We start from the raw sequence: 21,429 nt of genomic DNA on the forward strand, positions 1-21,429 counted from the left end.
TAATATGCAATACATTGTGCGCAATGACAGATTCATTGGAGAGCGCGAGATAGCACAGGCACTAGCGCGTGCTATGCGATGTGGGCCTTGGAGTGTAATATGCACAGGGCAGTGTTGTGTAACCTAACTAGTCTCTAAAGTTGTAATATAAAATATGTGCTGGGGAGTGTAACGTTGCATATGCACTGTGACAAAGATATGGATCTCAGATTGTAATATGTATGGCATAGCACTGTGCGTTATAACATAGGCATCGAGGAAGGCACGTTAGATCGGGCAATATAACCCGTGCGAAGACAAGTGTGGCATGACATATTCACGGGGTGGTGTTACAGTGCACATGAGCTAGAGAGTGTCATAGCATATGCAATAGCTGGTGGAATACAACACAGAGGTGTGCGGCACTCGGCAGGCAATGGTGGGTGTAACACAGCATTGGGCTCTGCCAGGAGCGAGCTGTGACTCTCAAGTGATGTTCGTCCCCTTTCCAGAGAGTAAAATAAAAAGTATTACACATCCGGCAGTGGATGTGTGTTTTATTAACCGTGAGGGGGGTTTCTTACATAGTTTTGGTCGAATTTTTGTCGAATCCCCTTTGAATGGCTTGGTGTGCATGTGTATTAAATGTGCCCGTCAATAGCTACCCATGTTTGTATAAATAACCGACAAGGGTGTCTACCGGGATTAGGCACGGTAGGGCATCAGACATGTCAGAGCTTCACTAGTGGTGTAAATACATTCCACGTGGATTCATTGTATGCATAGTTGCCTTTTAATGAATATCACTCAAATCGTCATGGTGATAAATATAAAATATAACTATCTACTGGCGACCGCCAGTAGATAATATATACATATATATATATATATATATATATATATATATATATATATATATATATATATATATATATATATGTAGTACACAGGATGGATCCCTTTGTGATCTATATATATATCTATATATATATATATTACCTACTGGCGGTCGCCAGTAGGTAGTTATAGTTAGGACCACGTTTCCATAGGAAATCCGCAACATTCTATTTTGAATAACTTTGGCGCTGGTCGACGAATCCTCGCAAATTTTTCAAAATAGGTGGGGCGCTATGCTCCGCTCCTACCCTGAAAGTCTCGGGGGGATTCGTCAAGCGGGGGCTGAGATAAAAGGGGGGTCCCAAAACGCGTTTTTCCCATGCATTTTTCCATAGGACCTTTAGACAGAGCTACAGCCCGAACGGCTGAACAGAATTTAATGAAATTTGGCAGAGAGGTAGTCCCTAGGTCAAGGAAGTGCCTTTTGTAGGTTTGGTGTAAATCTGTTCAGTAGATTCTGAGAAAATAGCCTTTAAATCAATATATATATCTGAGCCAGCTTACGGTGCGCTTACGGTGCGCTTACCGTACGCGTACGGTGATGTGCGCGAGCGCGATTCTGATTGGCCGTTAGATCTTAGTAAACATTCGAATCGGTCAAAACCAGGAAGCGACGGCCGCCATTTTCTCTCTCGCACTCTGACAGGGGGTTGAAAAACAAAGTGCAAAAACATGTAAAGGGGCTGTTTAGACAGCTCCCAAGCACCTAGCCATGTCGAGGGAGTCCCCAATGATCCCCCAAGTGAAAAACGGCAATTTTAATTTTTTCGAAAATTTCGCCGATTACGCTTACCGTACGCGTACGGTAGCAAATAATAAAAAAAAAAAAATATCCACATTCTCCACACCCCGTGTGCAAATGGTGCCCGAAGCACACCATTTGTGCATTGCTTATTTATGCAAAACAAAACATATATTTTACCTATCACAACGATGCTCATCATATGTTTCCTCCATGTGCGCACGGTGCGCGAAGCGCATCGTGCGTTCATGGCCCATCTAGCGTAACGTGGACACCGCGCACCGCGTGCTCACTGTGCGCGCACGGAACGAACTGCGTTAAGTGGGCGCGCACACCACAAATGGCGTAAAGTAACTTAGCATTTAAAAAAACGTACAAATTCACTGAAAAAACCATAGGTTTCACACACGTTATAGTTAGGAATTAGCATTTAAAAAACCTTGCAAATTCACTGAAAAAACCATAGGTTTCACACATGTTATAGTTAGCTGGACATTTTACTGATAAAAAACCAATGAAATTCGCCCGTTATAGTTACTGTAGGCAACTATAACTCACGCGACCGTAATCCTCTGCTGATGACATATGTGTCTTTATGAAAAAAAAATATTTGTAATATATGTATAGCTAAAATTTAATGGAAGAAGACATGGGCAAATAAGTGTCTAAATACAGTATTAGCATCAGCAGAGGATTGCGGTCGCGTGAGTTATAGTTGCCTACAGTAACTATAACGGGGGAATTTCATTGGTTTTTTATCAGTAAAATGTCCAGCTAACTATAACATGTGTGAAACCTATGGTTTTTTCAGTGAATTTGCAAGGTTTTTTAAATGCTAATTCCTAACTATAACGTGTGTGAAACCTATGGTTTTTTCAGTGAATATAGATATAGATATAGATATATAGATATATATATCTCAATACTGGTTTATTTCATTCTCTTCCTTCTCTGTTGCTACTCCTAACTTGTGACACTCTATAAACAAAAATTTGCAAAGCTAATAGTTCTGGCTTTGGCATTCAGCTTTATGGCAATTCATGTTTTGTCTTGGTTTTTGCTGAAAATTATTGTTCTGAAAGCTGCTGGCATTCATCAATCTAGATTAAAACATTGGCTAAAGGCAAAATTGTTATTTCAGACTCAAAAAAGCACACATTATCATAGTACTCCCTGGAATTGAAAGGAACTACTTTGTGTGTGGATGGGCTCCTTGTGAAAGTGAAGTCAGCCACTGGCGGCTGAAGTGGGTCGACGCATTGCACCTCGATGTATGCTGGACACAACCACAGAGCAAACGAATGAAGTGTTGCTGAAAGAAAGATGGAAGGAAAGAAGGAAAGAAAGACGGAAAGAAATATAAAAGCAAGAAACAAAAATAAAGAAGGAAAGAAAGAAGGCAAGAGAGAAAGCAAGCAAGAAAGAAGTAAAGAAACAAAGACAGAAGGACAAAGCAAGAAAGAAAGAAAGAAGTTTTACAACTGCTGCAAATTAAACATGTAAAAGGATGGGTTTCTTCCTGGGTAAAGTTTATTTAAAAAACATTGGTTAAACTGATTCCAGAATAAAGGTGTTCTGAAGAATTGTCAGCTTATGAATTCACATCCTATTACATTGAAACTTTTGATTTGTGTTCTGTGTGCACATCAGTTTCAAATGGACACAATCTGGTGTGCTGTGAAATCAGGGCTAGACTGGGAATCCAAAGCAGCCTTGGCAATTTTGTTGGACCGGCCCTCAGCCCCTGGGGGGGCAAGTGTGAAGAAATGCCGTGTAACAAAACCGGCCCCCAGCACTGCTGCTTATGTTACTGGGCACCTATATTGCACCATCGCTGCAAACCCGGCCCCCACAGCTCTAAAACCAACCTCCCCACCCTTCCAGCCTCCCGGGCAAATGCCCGAGGCCCGCTACAGCCAGTCCATTCCTGTGTGAAATAGATAAACAAAGGACACTCCAAAAGGAATTTACAACAGAATTCGCGGGAGACAGAAAATGATAAGCTTGGAGCTTTACATGTTTTCTTCCTTTTTGCCATCAGGAATAATCCTGCTGTAACACAGGCAGTGAGCATGCTGCCAGCCAGTTATGTCTTAAAGGTTTTGATGAGAGGCGTATACAGTGCTTAATTTGAGCCGGTAGTTGTAGTTGGGCGCACTGGCACTTATTTTTCCTCAGCAGACTTTGATTGAAAGAGAGAGAAAAACACAAAAGGGGGAAGAAAGAGGAAGAGAAAGATGGAAAACTGACACAGGGAGATAACAGGGTAGAAAAAGAACCTGCAAGAGTGAGATAAAGAGACAGGGAGTGTGTGGTGGTGGTGGTTAAAGATGCATGGGGTCAAATTAAAACTACACCATAGTGTTGTGCTGGCCTTGGGCTTCTGAACAATACATTGAGATCCTGCACTTATTCTTATACAAATTAAGCACCCTGCCTATCAGGATCCGACTGGCCGTAGCAGGCATCAGGCGGTTTCCTGCTAGGTTGGAAGAGTGAAGGACCAGTTTGCGGCAGTGGGGTAGTTTTTTTGTTACTGGGGGCTGGCTATTTTTCAGCAGTGCTGCAATATTGGCCCCAGTACGAAATGCAGCCGTGCTTGACACTTGCTACCACCCCATCCCCCAGGGCTGGTCCTATCAAAATTGCCAGGGCTGCTTTGGCTTCCCAGTCTAGCTGTGATGCCTATATACAATTCTTGATGCTGGGAGCAAACATCATGCATGTGCGTTCTGTTGTAGGTGGCCAGAAACAGATGCTGGGCCTGTGACCCTCTGCTGCACGTTCATATTTGGAGCTTTAAGTATGACTAGTCAAATGCTATGTATCTGTTCTTAGCCTCCTATGAGCTCCATGCAGGGAGATCAGGGAATCATAAGTTTGATTTTGGGCAAGAGGAAGGGAGTCTGCCAATACCCCACAGACGTAACTGCGTTAGGCTCTATCATGGAAGCTACTTAAATTCTGCTTTTTCTCACATTGCAGTGTCTGCACAACCCAACCCCTTCCTGTTTATCTGAAAAGATTATGCAAGGACTTAAGTCTGCAGGCTTGGGACTCTGAGTGTTTTAAGAGTCTTGAGGACTATAAGCAGTGCTTAATTTGGGTGGGTGGTTGCCAGTAGGGCCCACCGGCACCCTTTTTTTTGAGGACCACAAGCTATTTTTAATCATCAGACTTCGCTCCACAAGGATAAGGAGAAAACAGCAAAGAGGGAGGTAAAAGGGAAAGAAATATGAAAAACCGTGGCAAGGCGAGAAAGCAGCTGTGACAAGGAACATGCAAGAGCAGGATATAGGGGTGGGAGAGTACTTTGATGGATGAACGGGGCATGAGGTGAAACGAAGATTCAGCAGCCTTGGTATTCAGCAACCTTGACATTCAACAGCAGCACCAATGGGCTTCTTAGAAAATATTTGGCCCGGCACTGATTCTTTACAAATTAAGCACAGGCTGTAGGTTTTCTGACTTAGCTCTTCCACTGTGGAACAAGCACCATCTAGAAATGTGCCCTTTATGCACTTATCCAGTATAGAGCGCTTGATTGGTCAATTTATTCTGCATGTTCTGCAGTGAATTGTTTGTATGTTCTTTCCAGCTAAGAGCAATTCATTTTGCTTCATGCACAATATAAAATAAATTAAACAAATATTCCTTTCAACCAACATTTATAATGACAAGGATCTGTAGGTGCGCATAGACTATTTTCGCAGGCACTTGGGTTCAGCAATGGAGAGAGAATGATAAATTAACGCCTACCTCTGAACAAGGGGAAGTATCACAGATCCTTTCTGAGTTATTACAGAAACATTAGCAAATCATTGATCTGTCTTATAAACTCTAAACTGTTATCTAATAATTGAAAATGCCCATGCACTGGCTGTTTGTAGGTGGTTTAAGGGTGAAGCTACTACCATTCAAACTGAAGTGATCTCTGTTTTCACCCTCCACCCTGACCCTTTCTGCTACCTACCATGTGGCGGACCACAATGCCTGAAGTAGAGGGGAGGGGTCTTGGAGGCAAATTACCAGCCTGGCTCCCTCTAGACTGATAGAGCCCGCCTGCTATCCTTCGTGGTGGGTCAAGTAAAGCTCCACTCTTGTTCACACGTGCACAGAATGGCAGGAAATGGGGGAGGTGGAAGGAGAACCATAAAGATTATTGATAGGAAAAGGGCAAGATGAGTCTTACCCTTCCAGCCCAGAGATGGCGGACCATTCCTCTTGCTCCTCTTGAGTTATTAGGTCCATCTAGCGTTCCATATGGTCCTGACTGCCAGAAGGACTTCCATCAGTTAGGTCCCTGCCTCTCTGCTGGCCTGGCCAATCTTTTATTTAATCAGTTGGAAGCACCGCCTCCTGGTCTGGTGGGTATATTTAATACGTCTTCCATTTGTCCTTCAGATACAGGGCTAAATGCCTTAATGCAGTTTTAACTTTGCTGAGAGATCCTAACTTCCTAACAAAGTAATGTTGGTTGAGATGTAGGGGTGGACCTAGAGTAATGACGAGTACTATATTTAGATGAGCACCGTGGCTTATTACTAGTGTGACTAGTGTGTGCATGATTATTAATAGATACACATAATAATAGAACAACTGAAGAAGTTATACATATAATGTTTCAATATATTTTGCACAAATTTCATACATCTGAATACAAAATTTTCACTTTTATTGTTTGTATTCTTGTACAGCTCTACAATTGTTTCCCACAAATAATGAAGTTCCTTCCTGGATCTCATCACAAAGTTTTTGAACACTGGAAAATCATTAAAATGTTTGTTAAAAAGATTATTCAGAAGCACAGAGAGGACTGGAATCCGTCTGAGCCCAGAGACTTCATTGACTGTTACATCACAGAAATTGAAAAGGTAAGGTTCAGGGATATTATTATTATGATTATTGTTACTTGTTAAGCGCGACAAATCACCCTGAAACGGTCTCTAGGAGCTGCTGCAAAGCTTCATGTGTGGGCTACAGATTAAAATATTCTGAGTAGTGCACTAATAGCATGGTTAAAACATCCATGTTTTAAGAGCTTTTTTAAACTGTCTGTGGTTGATGATAACACAAAGATGTATTGGGAGCTGGTTCCAGTATTGAGGGGCTGGGTACGAGGGTGATCTGCCCCCATTTCTGGCAGTATGGATGCGGCGAGGATGTGACAGACATTTCCCTCAGGGGTGGGCGCACGCCAATTGAGTTTTTTCCTGTAAATACTGAGGTCCACTCCAATAAAGGGATTTGTGGACCAAAGAAGTTGAAACCGTGATCAATTTTTTTTATGGGCAACCAGTGAAGGCTGCTGTATTGTATTGGATGTGTTTGATGTAACGTTCCTGTCTCCTAGGTGACTCTCTATACTATACCTGTTCTATATGTGAAGGAAGACTGCAGAGCACTGCCCTTTTTTTACATCGGTTGTGTGTGAGAGAATCATTTACCATTGTTACATGGACTTTGCCTTTTCTCTGACTGATGGGATGTTATACTGTTCCTGTGTCTCCTCTTTGTGTTGTTAATGAGGTAAAAATGCACAATGTCTTCTAGTGCTGCACCTTTCCATGGTGTTATTTACAGTTGTACAGCTGCTGCTTGCATTGTACGTGTCGGAAGAAAGCATTTACCCGTTGCTCTGCCTGTGATGTGAGCTTCGGTGTTTGCTTACTATAATGTGCCTGTTTGGTGTGTACAAAAAAACTTTCACTTCAGTCACCTCTGCTACACCTGATCTTTCTATAAGGGAAGCTTGCATCGCCTTTGTCAAGGTTCTGCCTATTCTGTCAGTGTGAGGTAAGTTTGCCGTTTTGCCTGTACAGTACCAGTTTTCTGTGTGTAGCCGTGGCTTGCATTACTGATGCCGGTGGAGGTCTGAGTGCATGCATGTGTGCATTTGTGAAGCTATCATGGGTACAAACCACTGCAGTAGCTTTCTCCATTGAGAGCACCTTTATGTCTGTATTAATTATTAGTGTATTCAATCTGTTAAAAAGTATGTAAAATTAAAAGTATGTACAGTGTTACCAAGAGGTGGTAGCAAGTGTCACAAGTTATTGATATTTGTTATACACCTTTGCTGCGATATTGTCAAAGCTCTTACAACAGTGGATGCAGTGGGGGAGGATGTATGGCAGGACTATATGCATTGGTAGGTACACAGGTATATAGAAAACACCAGCTGATTGAGGCGTTAAATACATTCATGTATTGGCTTTATTTATTTTTTTTTTTTTTTTAAACAAGTCTTTATTGAGCTTTTATGACTTATTTTACAAAACCCCACCCAACCCGCCTCCCCCCCTCCACCCAGCAGATTACAGGCATTTACAATTGATTTGTATATATATACATTTTACAAAAAAAGACGAAAGTTATAACATAGCTACATTTAATCTGGGTTATGCGGTACCTTCTATCCATGCTCTTAGTGGATCCCAAATGACTAGACCTTTCTTTTTCTTGTTCAAACCTTTGCATCTATATATTGCTATTTCAAAGCTATAAGTAGCAAGTAGACGTGCACGCCATTGTTGAAACGAGGGTGGTTGTGAATTTAACCATGCGGCCGCTAAGCAGATTCTTAGTATTGACATTGAAATAAATATAAATCCCCTTGTTGGGGTTGGACGAAGCTCCCCCTCAACGCCCAGAACTATTTCTGCAGTTGTTATTTCGATATCTCTATCAAAAATTTTTGAGAGAAAGATCGAAATATCCCGTTTAATAGTATAGAGTTCTTTGCAAGTGGCAAACATGCGTATTAAGTCCACTTCGGGGAGGGCACATCTTGGACATTTCGTCCCCTTTCCACAGCTCCATTTTGCAATCTTTTTGGGGGTGTAATATAACTGAAAGAAAGTCTTATAAAATTGTGCTTGTAATTTAGTTGAGATTAAGATTGATTGCGAGAAGTTAAATGCGGTTTGAATAGAATTATTGGTTATTTCTAATTTATCCTGCCAAATCTGAAAATGTTTGTCAAGATCATCAGGTAAATTAGTGATTAGATTGTTGTAGATTTCACCAATTTTTATTGTATTATTGTTTATAATCGTATCTATAATCTGTATCGTCTGAAAAGCTATGTTGCCACCCCCTTTTTTCAACAGAAAGTCTCTGATTTGCAAATATTTGTAAAAATCACGATGTTCTAATAGAAATTTATTCTTTAATGACTCAAATGTATTAAGCCCAGATATATTGAAAAAAAAAACTAGTTTTGTAATTCCTGACGTAACCCAACGTTTCATACATGGATCTGTAAAAATTGCGGGGAGGTTTTGATTGCCGTAGATAGTTGTATAGTACGAAAATCTACCAATCCCCAATATTTTGCGTACGTTACTCCAAACTGTGTAAATTCCTTTAAGGGTTTTAAACCGAACTTTTTTAAAATGGCAGTCATAGGTCAAACGCCAAAGATGGTCTCCGGTTGAGGCCCCGAGGATAAGTTCTTGTGTGGTTGGAACTCTAGATGCAAATTTTAGATTTGGGAATGGCTTTAAAGGAAATTCTATTTGCTAGCGCTATTTAGTGCCATAATAAACAAGAGAAGGTTGATATTCTTACGTAATCTTTTCATTAGTCTGTGAACTGTATATTTTGGAAATATGAACTACATTCTTAAGTCCATACATGCTCTTTCGCTACAGACTTTTATTTCTGGTGTTATGAATACTGCTGTTTAATACATAAAATTTTGTTCTATCTTGAATCTGTACACATTGTCACTTAGTTCATGTATGTGCTGTTATATTTATCAACAAAACGTTAACAGCACATCGATGCTTGTGCATTTTTAGGTTGAGCTTACCAGACAGCACAGCTGTATGGTTGCAAAAGGCTCTAGGGTTGCCACTTTTCCCAGAAAAAAATCCTGACCATTTGCTCATGTTTTAAGATTCTTTAAAGGCCCAGCATGCCCAGACTGGCAGTACCGGGCACCGGGAGTATCCCCAGGAGGCTGGAAGGGTGGGAGTCAATTTTTTGCAACTGGAGTTGATTGTGCTACTGGAGGTCGATTTTACAGCATTACTTCAATATCGACTTTTAGTAATAATATCTGCAGGCCAGCCCACTTACTTAAAGTTTCCAGCCTCCCAGGGCCAGTCTCCCACCAGTGCTTCACGTCAGGGGTGTGTTTGTGTGTGTGTGCGTGTGTGTGTGTGTGTGTGTGTGTGTGTGTGTGTGTGTGTGTGTGCACTGCTTTTTAAATCTGCACATAACATGGTATAAAATTTAACTCCACCGATGTGGTTTGTTTCGCTCACAGGGCCGTCTATCTGTGGTAGCGCATGTAAGTGCTAACAATGACACCCCCTGGTATAATTATAATGGCCTGCACCACGCTCCCAGCCCTCTCGCCTTTAAAGGCCCTGCCTTGTCACCACATGATATCACATAGCCTCTCCCTATGCAGAAATACCGCCAGGCCAGCAGCCAAGGAAGACTGGGCTGTGCTACAACGACGAGTCCAGCAAACACATTATTTTGGGAATCTGATAGAGTATATTATCATTATATATGGATAATATTTAAGACCTAATTCCTGTGAGTAGCGCACACTGCCACTGCCCTGAGAGACAAAGGAGTTCCCATTGGGGAAGAGGGGGCAGCACAGACAACTGACACCAGGATTGTGTGAAAAAGGTTGCTTTATTGAAACAGGTGCACATTACAACATAGACTGGGCCTTTGCCTTACAAAACTATAACCTCACTATACATCTTTAATCACCAACGATAAACTACCCCACCCCTAAATTAACTCTCCCTATAACAACTTCAAACCTAAATACCATACTTGCGTTAGAGCTGCTCAACTGCAAGTGGGACCTCTAAAATCCTTTCCCTTTTCCTACCTCAACTACCCTTTGAACATCATTGAACTTCCTATCTAGCCTTGAAGTTCCTATGTCATCCAGGTGTGAAATTCCTACCCAGTGGGCCCCCCTTCAGCCTGAACTACTGCTGACAAACAATAAACTTCTGTAAATCATGGCAACTTCTCAGCCCATCGCTACCCAGAGGAAGGAGGGAAGGGGGAGCACCCCCTTCCCCCCCACCTCCCTCCTTACTCTGCACCCCCCCCACCAGCCCTAACCTTCACTATACTGGAAGGGAAATTTCCCCTGTCTCTCAACACCTAAAGATTTGGCAAAAGCCAACTTTATCTGGAGCAAGACAAGCTCCATCCCAATGAACGACAAATGCACACCGTCCGCCTTGAGAAATTCAATCTCCTCGTACCTGAGATCCAAATGCACTACCCTGCCAATCCAACTCTCCATGCAGAAAACTTGCATCTCTTTGTTCAATTTCTTTCTAGCCTTGTCTATGACAGACGGTTTCACCACTGTAGGCCATACTTTTCTTGGGAAAAATTCTGTCCACATGACGTGACAGCCTGCCCAAAGCTTGTGAATCTACCGTAAATCATTCTTTATCGCCTTAATAAGTGCTAGGCCCTTTTGCACAACCATATCATTCTCCCCTAAGTGAATGATGAGCACATCTGGACATTTCCTGATCACTAAAAGCTTCAACAAAACATACCCTCTCTCCCACCCCAGGAGATAGAGTAAACATTATTGTTGAAACCTATATTGATTCCATGACTGCTTGCCCTAGCTTGCCGCTCAGCCCACTTAATAAAAGAGTGGCCCACAATCAATATTTTCATCCCCGCCATCTGTGGCCTGGCAACAGAACCTGAAAAAGAAACTAAGTTGACAACCTGTATGTTACTCTCCCCATCTACCTCCCGCCGATATATCTACGAAAGCAACCCGATGTCCATCTACCCATATCCGTGATGCGCCTAGGGCCACATACTCGTCCACTTGCTTCCGTCGCTGCCCCAATACTAAATGAATGAGTCTGAAACTTGATCGGGTCCAGGCCCACCATACTCAAAAACCTTCGGTAACTGGAAAGCCGTAACCGGCTTGCCATCGTCATGCTGAAAAACTCTCCCCCCAACGACCACACCATCTTGCAAAGCCTCCACCAAATGTGCCGGGCAAATGTCCGCCGATGGATAATATTTCAATAGCACCATCTTTCCTACTCTCCTTTGGTCACTCTTGGACTTATGTAGCCAGACCTGTATCCCATCGTCCTTGAAAGGCACACTGAACCAGAGTAAACCCCTACTGCTCCTGCCCCCCCAACAGTTCCAAAATCCAAAAAGCCCCCAAAATCATCCAGGTCATAATGGCCGAAAATAATACTATTTCCTTATTACCTGAGCATACCGCCTGAAGAGATGGAGTTTTACCGGAATGTCCAATGTTAGAGGCCGATGGATCTGCCCTCCAGGCACCACTTCTCCCGCACTGCCCTCCAATACTCTTTTCCCCAGTTCCCCTGCTGAATTGGCAAAACTCCATAGCAGCTTGCCCATAAAAGAAATGCCTGACAATTTTCCTGCAATGGTCACACTCGACTGCCCCTTCTCTATGAGACAGAGGATGAAATGAACTACGATCTCCACCCCTACTCCCGAGATCTCTTCATGTGCCCCCCACCAGGAATTCTGCCGATGCCTGGAGGTTTGCCATCCTCATAGAAAGGACTAAAGATTACACTACCAATTGTGGCATTCTTTCTCTCCTACGGACCACAGCTCCTGCATGTCTTCTCCCAATCCGCCTCCGTGGCCAGCCCATGAACCTCTCCCACTGCAAACGAGACAAAGCATTGGCAAAGTCACTGTCCACACTGGGAATGTGTCGGCCCTGAACTTTATAACAAATCTCAAACAATGCTATACAAACACCTGCAGCAACTGCCACAACTGGAGCTCCCTGGCCGACTGCCTATTGACCACCTGTACTACTGACATGTTGTCCAGGTGGATAAGAACTCTCTTGTGAGCTAGCTGTCCCCCCCAGAGTATGACTGCTACCACCAAGGAAATAAATTCCCAAAAAGCAATACTGTGCTTTCCCTCTTTCCATGCTTTCGGCCATTACTCGGCACACCACTGCCCTTGCTAATAGAGGCCAAAGCCTTTACCTCACGCTGCGTCAGAAAATATTTGTGCATCCCAATCAATATCTGCTAATAAAGTCAATGGAATCTCGTTAAAAGACTGCAAGAAAGCCCTCCCCATCCTCAAATCCTCTTTTACTCCCACCAACAGCCTGATATTATTTTGAGGATTAGGGCAACCCTGAAAGGGACAAACCTAATCGTCTACAAAACATCCTCCCCACTGTCACTACTCTGAAAGTGAAGTTTAAATGGCCCAGAAATATCTGCACTTCTTTAACCGTCGCCTTGTGTTTGCTCATTCAGCAGAGTCAGCAAGTTACTCTTTTTGTCCTCAGGAAACTGGGCCTCCATTGCCATGGAATCGATCTAAATACCTAAAAAGGACAACATCTCCAGAGGGACCACTGTCTCCTCTGGGGGAAAAGGAACCCTTAATTCTGTCATCAGAATCTGAAAGTTATCCATTGATTGCTGGCAGTGTCCAGAACCGGCAGTCACCACAAAGAAAAAATCATCCAAGTAATGCGCCATCAGGTCTTGTCCTGTGTGCCAGATGAATAGCCACTGAAGAATTGTGCTAAAACACTAATATACTGCACACAGAATAGAACAACCCATCGGGAGAACTTTGTCCACTAACTGGATGCCCAGCAACTGAAAATTGGCAGGGTGTACCGTCAAAAAACGGAAGGCAGACATGCTGTCGCTCTTAGCCCTTAGCACCCCCGGTCTGGCTTTCTCCAAGCTAAGGCCACATCCACCGAGTAGTATGTCACTGTTATCAGCTCAATCCCGGCCAGGAGAGGTGCTGTACCAGCCAATACTGCCCTCATTCCTTCTTAGGTACCACCCCAATAAGACACACAATGAGCAGCTTCATTGGCCAGTCATCAAAAGGACCCCCCATCCTCCCCTCCTGTATCTCCTTGTGCAATTTCTCCCTGACCACCGGTGAATTCTCAGTTGCAGGTTTCAGTTTGAAAGCCCAACAGCCCACCATCAGGCTTTTGTATTCAAGCCTTAACCCATCTGTGAAGCCTCCTATCAGCACCCTAGCATCCTCAGTCTTGTCATACAGGGAAAGCCAAAATGAGAGTCTGTCCAATTTAATGGGCGTATGAGGTCTTCCCTCCAGATCCTTGTGCCCCTCTACCTGAACTGAATCCCACTGCCTGCCCATATTACTGTCCTTGATTTGGTCCTGGCTGACTGCCTGAATGTCTCTTGCTGTTGTCCATAGCCTGCACCAAATTCGGTTCTGCCCATGCCAAAACAGGCGACCAGTGGGTGTTTGCCTGAACATTTCGAGCTTTCATGCTAAAACTTGAAAAAATCCACTGAGCACAGGCCTTTGTTGAAATCCCAGTATGCCCCACTCTGGTTCCCCTGGCTTTTTATGCTGACCCCACCCCACCCCACCCTGGGTCGGGTGCCCCTGAAAGGGCTTATACACTATTGGCAACCTGCTAGCTGTAAAAATCATTTTGCCGAATTCATGTCCAGCTTCCCCCATTGAGCCTCCTGGTAAACCACTAACCTGGCCCAGAATTCTTTTTTGTACTGCTTCCACGCATAGACCCCGAAATTGAGCCTAGCCTTCCTAATCCCTTCTATGTACGTAAAGAGTGCTACAGACCTCTCTGGGAACTTTTCACAGTAGACATTTTCATAAATGAGGAATGCAGCCATCCAATTTTCAATTGTAGCTGGCATCCTCGGCCTCTTGGGCAATTCCAACTCCTCCTCCTTAGGGCCCTCTTTGGATCCAAATTACCTATGTAAGAGTTTCAAAATCTTGACATACTCTCCTTTCCATACCTTTTCTTTGGTTGACTGCATAAGATGGGCCCCAACGGTTTGGATGTCCCCATGCACTATAGCTTTTTGAATTTCACTTCCTTACTCTCCTTCTTGTCTCCTGAGTCCAAATTTGTGTCACCCAACTGCACTCCCTCCTGTCCCGTCAGTACCCATTTGCCCCCCTTCTAGCTTCTTCTGTAGTGACCCCTCTTAGTTTGTGTGCACCGGCTGGTCCTCTGTCCCAACTCTAGTGTCCCGCACGTAGCATCCTTTCATTAATTGGGCCTCCCTGCTATCGAGAAGCTCACCAGCGTCTACCCCCACAGACAACATTTTTAAGTCGGCCTCCCACTGTTCAGAGACTCCCCAGCCTCGACCCCCACGAAGACGATTAGCGTGCAGGCCTCCCTGCTGGACTGGTGCTCCTTGTCCGTGATCCCTTTATGCCCAGGGTTAGATGTTTGAACCTTGTGTTTCAGCTTCTTACCTGGTGCCAAAGTCAGTGACTGCCGCTTCGCCAACATTTGCTGCTGCCAAGTTCTGTCTAGTCCGGCAGCTAGGCATTTGTTACCTGAAACATACATGGTGCAGAGGTATCAGATGACCCTCCCCACATCACCCTCCTCCCACCATTGTAACTCGCTATCCTCCCGCAATTCACCTTCCTCCAAACTCTCTTCATCATAATCCAGCAATGACTGTTCAAAGTGTACCCTTGACTGCTTGCTCCCACTGGTCTCAAACAGGTCCTGCGAGGATTCAAACACGAATGCAGTAATATCACCTGACAGCCTTTCTGGGAGGCTGTTTCTTGCCCTCCGCACCTTCCTACCAATGCAGGACGCATAGTGCCATGATCCAGCCTGGCGGAGTATGACCTGAATCCTTCCACCTGTAACGCCGCGGGATGTGCTGTCCTCTCCTGTGCCCGTGATCCTGAAGTCCAACGTTGGGTTCCAGCTAGCCGCACGGGCCTCACACTATCTTCTCCTTGGAGGTGCTGAGCTGCAAGTACCTCTCCCGATTTTGGCCTGTCATACCATGCTCTGACCTGTAAAAGAGAAACGTGATTCAGTGTGCTGGTTGCTGTACACCCATTAACTGTGGACTCCTCAGCCTTCCCCCTCACCCAGCCATCCGGGGGGTGCTAGAGCCCTAATAACCAAGGTGACCCACTGACCCAGCGCCTGTGACCGCCGAGGCCCAACCTTGCGACCCCTTCTCTACCCTTTCTGCCCTCCCCCGTGGCTTCACCGACCAAACGCTGGCTGCACTTCCAGATCTGAATGTCCCTTCTATAAACCCCCGCTCCTCCCCATCACTCCATGCTAAGCTCTCCAGTTCCCCTACCCAATGGAGCTTGCCCCCACTCCTTTTGCTCCTCATAAGATTCTCCAGCGGCCCCAGCGTGCCCCTCCATAGGTTCCTTGCGCAGGTTGACCCTGGCCCCCACCAGGGCCCTCTCCAGCCATGAGTCCCTGCCCCAATCAATAGCCTGCACCTCTCCCTCCACTGGAACTTGGACCTGTACTTGTTGCTCCCCGACTGCTGCACCTGCCCCCACTGCCCTAAAATCAACCTCAGGCTAGGGCTGTTCCTGAAGCCTGCTCATACAAAGCTCCTTAATTCTGTCCTCCAAACCCCCTTCTCCCTCCCTGCAGCCTTCCCTGTGACTCGTGCCGTGTCCATAAACCCCCCTGTGGCCCCTACACTCCCTCTCTCTCTACGGGAGGCAGCTTGTCCATCAGCGGTGGCCCGGCACCTTTTTCTATTCAGCGAGGCGTCCCTCTCACTATGGGAGGCCTTGCACTGTCTGACATCTTTTGGCCCCTGTGAGGCCTCTGTGTCCCTCTGGGAGGCCTTGCAGCTGATGCTCCTCCCTTTCTGATCATCACATCCAGGCGCCCGGGTGTGGCAGAGCTTGCCGATGGCCTTGGCTTACCTCCAGGACCTGACCCATCTGTTCCCCTTCCCCTCCTTGGGGATGCTCTCCTTGTACAAAAGCAGCCCCTCCCACTCACCTGCTATTGTTCTGTGGCCTGCGCTCAGAAGCGCAGGCCATGACTGCAGCAGCCACACCACCGGCGGCCTTATAATGTGGCCGGCCCCCACTGCGCCAGGCCCCTTATTTAAACAAATCAAGACGCCCTTCCTCCGCCAGAAGGCACATGGCCTGGTCCACCTTCTTTTCGCCTGCCACAGTTGCTATCAGGTAGGTCAGAGTTGAGTGAGATGCTGCACACGTAAAGCGCTACACAACCTGTTACTAAACGACGGCGTTAACCCCCTCCTGGTCAAACATGTACAAAAGCATTTAATGACTCTACAAAACGCCACTAACTAAGTACCAGTCACCGTGCTACCACGATAAAATTGTGTCTGGCACACAAAATGGCCTGTCTATATATGTTGAGCCCAAAAACCCCCGTGCAGTCTTCTTCACTGCACCACTTCCCCAAAAACCACGGGGGCAGACCTCCCTGTGGTCAGCTTCCCCCCAAATCCCCATTCTTCCAGTGCCGACTCAAAGCACGGAGCAGGGGTTGGTGTGCCTGAGGCCTCCGTACACGAAAGGAGCACATGCCAGCGATTGGCACTGAGTCATACACTGTTGGTGCCTCTGACTGTCGCCAAACCACAATTAGCAGCAATCAACAAGGTATTTTAGCGGTGCACCTGGTTAAGCTGCCTACAGTTGAGCTACCTACCTCTGGTAAGTGATGCCTGGGTGTGTGAGATTGTTGGTGGTTACAACCTGGTTATTTTATATATTTACCAACCCACAGGATTTAAGTTTCTGACCAATTACTGGTGCTCTACCACCTGGCCAATGTTCTTTCAGAGCAGACATCTCTTTCTCAACAAGGAGATCACTGACCCACACGCCTTAGGGTCTTGTGTATGAATACAATAATGTGATCAAAAATAGGCAGGAGATTTTACACTTTATTGTGGTGTGTAAAGCATCTCCATTGTTGATTTTGGTGCCATTATGGTATGTGTTTTTCATATGCAGAGGCTGCTCGTGTCAGCATGCTTTTGATTCTTGTTTCGTCTAGCACTAAATGTCCCCTTTCTATATGAAACTTCTCCTTTTCTGTGTCTTACGAATGTGACTGTTGTGCTGCTCTGGAACATAAGAAACTATGGTCTCATTTTCTCATAACTTTGAGCATCAGTGACCTGTGCTTCTTACATGCACTTGTGGTGCCAATCCAACTGAATATTGTTCAGTCACGGGTAAGACCCACATTTGTCATTCTAGATGCACACTATTATATTTGTATGTGACTGAATTCAAACTACTTGCAGAGTGGAGGTGGTAACTGGTAACACGTGATGTTTATATAATGGCAAGTGGTAGCCTAGCCTATGGTGACGAGTTCAATGTCTCTTCTTCTTCCACGTCATCATCCTTCATAGACCCAATACAGATCAAAGTGCAATTAGCACCATCCTCCAGCTGCATTTGCAGCCTGCTGCACGACACTCCCCTCACATCACTCCTCAATGGTTTTTCAGTGATTTCCTCATTCCTCTGTTTCTTAATTTCTGTAACAAGAGTGGGTACAACCCGCTGGATGCATCAATTGGTATTTTCTCATGCATTGCTGCTGTCCAAACTGTCTCAAGCCACCTACTTACATCCCTAGGACCAGCTTGAGGTTGATGGTGCAAAGGACAAGCAGTGTTAATGCGCATGCAGGGAAAGGTCTTCAGAGCAACTGAACTTTTTCATGGCCATTGGATAGAGAGCCGTGTAGAAACTTGTTTTTGTCTCATGAGGTGACCTTTATAGTTCCCAGTCAGTAGATGGACACAGTAGAGAAAGTTGACTGAGCTCCCACACAAACTGACTAGGAAGATTCATGAGGATTCTATATTCTTTGCCTTCAGGTTATCGTTTGGGCTTCATCCTTGAATCCTCCCTCACGATGACCAAGCAAGTCAACGCCGTTACTTCTTCCTGCTTCAACACCCTCCGCATGCTCCGTAAGATCTTCCGATGGATCCCCACTGAAACCAGGAAGACGGTCACCCAGGCCCTCGTCACCAGCCGACTGGACTACGGGAACACCCTCTACGCTGGGACCACCGCCAAACTACAGAAGAGACTCCAGCGCATATAGAACGCATCGGCACAACTCATCCTGGACATCCCTCGACACAGCCACATCTCAGCACACCTGAGAGACCTGCACTGCCTCCCCGTCAGCAAGAGGATCACCTTCAGACTCCTCACCCACGCACACAAGGCGCTCCACGACATTGTCCCCGAATACCTCAAAACCCGCCTCACCTTCTACACACCCTCCCGCCAGCTCCGCTCCACCAGCCTCGCCCTCGCCACCATCCCACGGATTCGCAGATCCACCACCGGAGGAAGATCTTTCTCCTACCTGGCGGCCAAGACGTGGAACTCCCTCCCCACCCACCTGCGACTGACCCAGGACCATCTCTCCTTCAGAAAGCACCTCAAGACCTGACTTTTCGAGCAGTAGCGGCTCACCCCCCCTCCCCCCCCCCCCCAGCGCCTTGAGACCCTCGCGGGTGAAATGCAACTGATTGATTGATTGATTGATTGAAGCTTGACCACACTTAAAGGGTACTCTTCCGAGATATGAATAGGGTGTCACATGTGCTAATTAGTTGGAGTCGTTCAGTGTAAAGAACAGGAGTGCGTGTGTATTCTTCACAGCTGATCTTCAGCTTAAGCACTCCATGTGAGTGGATATGTTTTCCAGCTGCCTCCATCATGTTGCTCCCTCCCCCGCTATTCTTCACAGCTGATCTTCAGCGTAAGCTCTCCATGTGAGTGGATATGTTTTTCAGCAGCCTCCATCATGTTGCTTCCTCCACCGCTTGGGTTTTTGTCACCTGTGTGCTTCTCTGCCGCCTGGTTCTCATGTTTCTCCCTCTTGCCTTTCTGTCCCCCCCTATGCTTGTATTTCTCTTTCTCACTCATGTGCTTCATTGCTCTCCAGGTCCCTATATTGTTCTTTCTCACCTGTGTGTTTCTTCCTTTGCCCATTGTTCTTCCTCGTGTGCTTCTCCCCCCCCTCCATGTTGCTTCTCCCTGCCCTCCATTTTGCTTCATCCTCTGCCTACTTCCCCAGCACACTTCTCCATTGCAAGTTTAAAAATAAAAATGCATTAATGCTACTTATTTATGAATTTACTAATCCATTTAGAATTGGTAAAGAAACAAAAGAGGCCTGCTTATTTTGTAAGTGCTCGCCTGCACTGGCAACAAAATGACAAGACTGTATTGTCGCCCCTTTTGTCTTTTTTTCTTCTTTATCCATGCTACACAGGGGAGACCTATTAGTTTTGCTTGTGCATGATTATTACATTGTTGTTTTAGGCAATAAAAAAAAATATCTTCTCCAAACAGTTTAAGAGTGATCCTAGCTCAACTTTTGATGAGGAAAATTTGGCACAGTGCACCTTGGATCTGTTCTTTGCAGGCACTGAAACAACTTCAACTACTCTGCGCTGGGCCATTCTGTACATGGCAGTAAACACAGAAATACAAGGTAATGTTAATCAGAATTAAGAAATGGATCACTCATTTTACCAAGGTATTTTACAGTAAATTTGAAGCATATAACTTTGTTGAATAGATAAAATGTTATAGAGTCGTGAGTATATATTATGACTTGACTGCAACAGACGTTACCCCAGTGGCAATGTTATTAAAATTTAAAAAAAAAAGTCAAACTTCTAGAGAAGACAGGATGTGGGAACTGAAGAAAAGAAATTGAAAACCAGTAATTACTGTTTAAAATATGTTAATTGAAAATTATTTAGAGGGCTGTAATTTCCCTGAAAGAATATTGAACTGTTGCTACAGCATTGTATATCTGCCGTCTCAAGTTTTATTTTTTCTGCAACTTTTTTCATATGAACAATAGTCAAGCACATGGTTTGTTAAGAAGGGTATTATGCATATTTTCCTTGTCAGCACCAAATAAATCAATGTGCATAAGATCACAGACAACCTAGCTATCAAAACTCTAGACCTGTAACGTATAATGCATGTTCAAATTCTAGCCTGCATTATTTCTTCAAGCTGCTAACTGCATGGAAGGAAATGTGAAAAAAACTGCAAAGGGCCATGAGAGTCTAATTTCTTGATCAACCACCAATGTTCTCGACACACCTTGACCAGCCCATCTTCATGCACTAATATTTACATCAACTATACATTGCTGGGCCCCTCCAACTTAAATCACACACTGACAGTGCTATAAAGGAACCTGCATTGTTTAAATGCAATTGTCATTTCTTTCCTCCTCCTGGCTGAAGTGTGTTTTTTTTTTATTTACAGTAAGTTTATTGGAACTGAAGCAAAATACAATTGAATAATTCATTACAGTTGAGAATGATATTACATGTAGGAATAATAATCATAATACAGTTTAGGGAAGGGGAAGGGGGTGTGCATGGTATGAAATAGGAGTAATCTGTCACTTATATTCAAAGAGTGAAAATATTTAGAACAAAAGTAGTATAGAAAAATAAACACTAATGCTATCAGCAAATGGAAATTCAGGGAAGTTGAAGCACTGCTTCATAACGTGGGCATGCAAAAGATGGTTTCGCATATTTGGATAAAAAGTTAGTTACTGGGGACCTTAGGGATAAACATTCAAATACAAGTGATATAGGTTGCACAAATGTAGTATCTAGTCTATGATTAACCCCTTCGCAGCTAGCCCTTCCCCCCCCCTGTGCTAAGCCATTTTTGGGCTAATTAGGGTAGTTCGCACTTAGGCCCCTGTAACTGTTTGACCACATAAGGTATCCACGCCAAATTTGCTTCCTTTTTTTCCCAGCATCATGGGAATACTAAAGGTACCCAGGGTTTGTGGATTCCCCTGGAGCGGACCCAGAAATTAGCCAAAATGGGCTACAGATGAAAGCCACTGTTTTTTCCCCTGCAAATGGTATCAAAAAAGGGGTTGTGGTGCTGAATACACCACCTTCCCAGCTTTCAGGGGCAAGCAT

At 44.7% G+C, this 21,429-nt stretch overlaps 1 protein-coding gene across 2 annotated transcripts in view; it reads left to right on the plus strand.

The window, feature by feature from the left end:
• LOC146834875 (cytochrome P450 2J2-like) overlaps positions 1 to 21,429 on the plus strand; it is a 412,959-nt gene that overhangs the window by 231,608 nt on the left and 159,922 nt on the right. For both annotated transcript variants that reach the window (XM_085602473.1, XM_085602474.1), the window contains exons 5-6: positions 6,316 to 6,492; positions 19,814 to 19,955. In XM_085602473.1, coding sequence (XP_085458599.1) covers positions 6,316 to 6,492; positions 19,814 to 19,955 — 319 coding nt within the window. The remainder of the gene's footprint in view (positions 1 to 6,315; positions 6,493 to 19,813; positions 19,956 to 21,429) is intronic.

The sequence above is a fragment of the Triturus cristatus genome, chromosome 4_2 (assembly GCF_964204655.1).
Source record: "Triturus cristatus chromosome 4_2, aTriCri1.1, whole genome shotgun sequence".
NCBI lineage: Eukaryota > Metazoa > Chordata > Amphibia > Caudata > Salamandridae > Triturus > Triturus cristatus.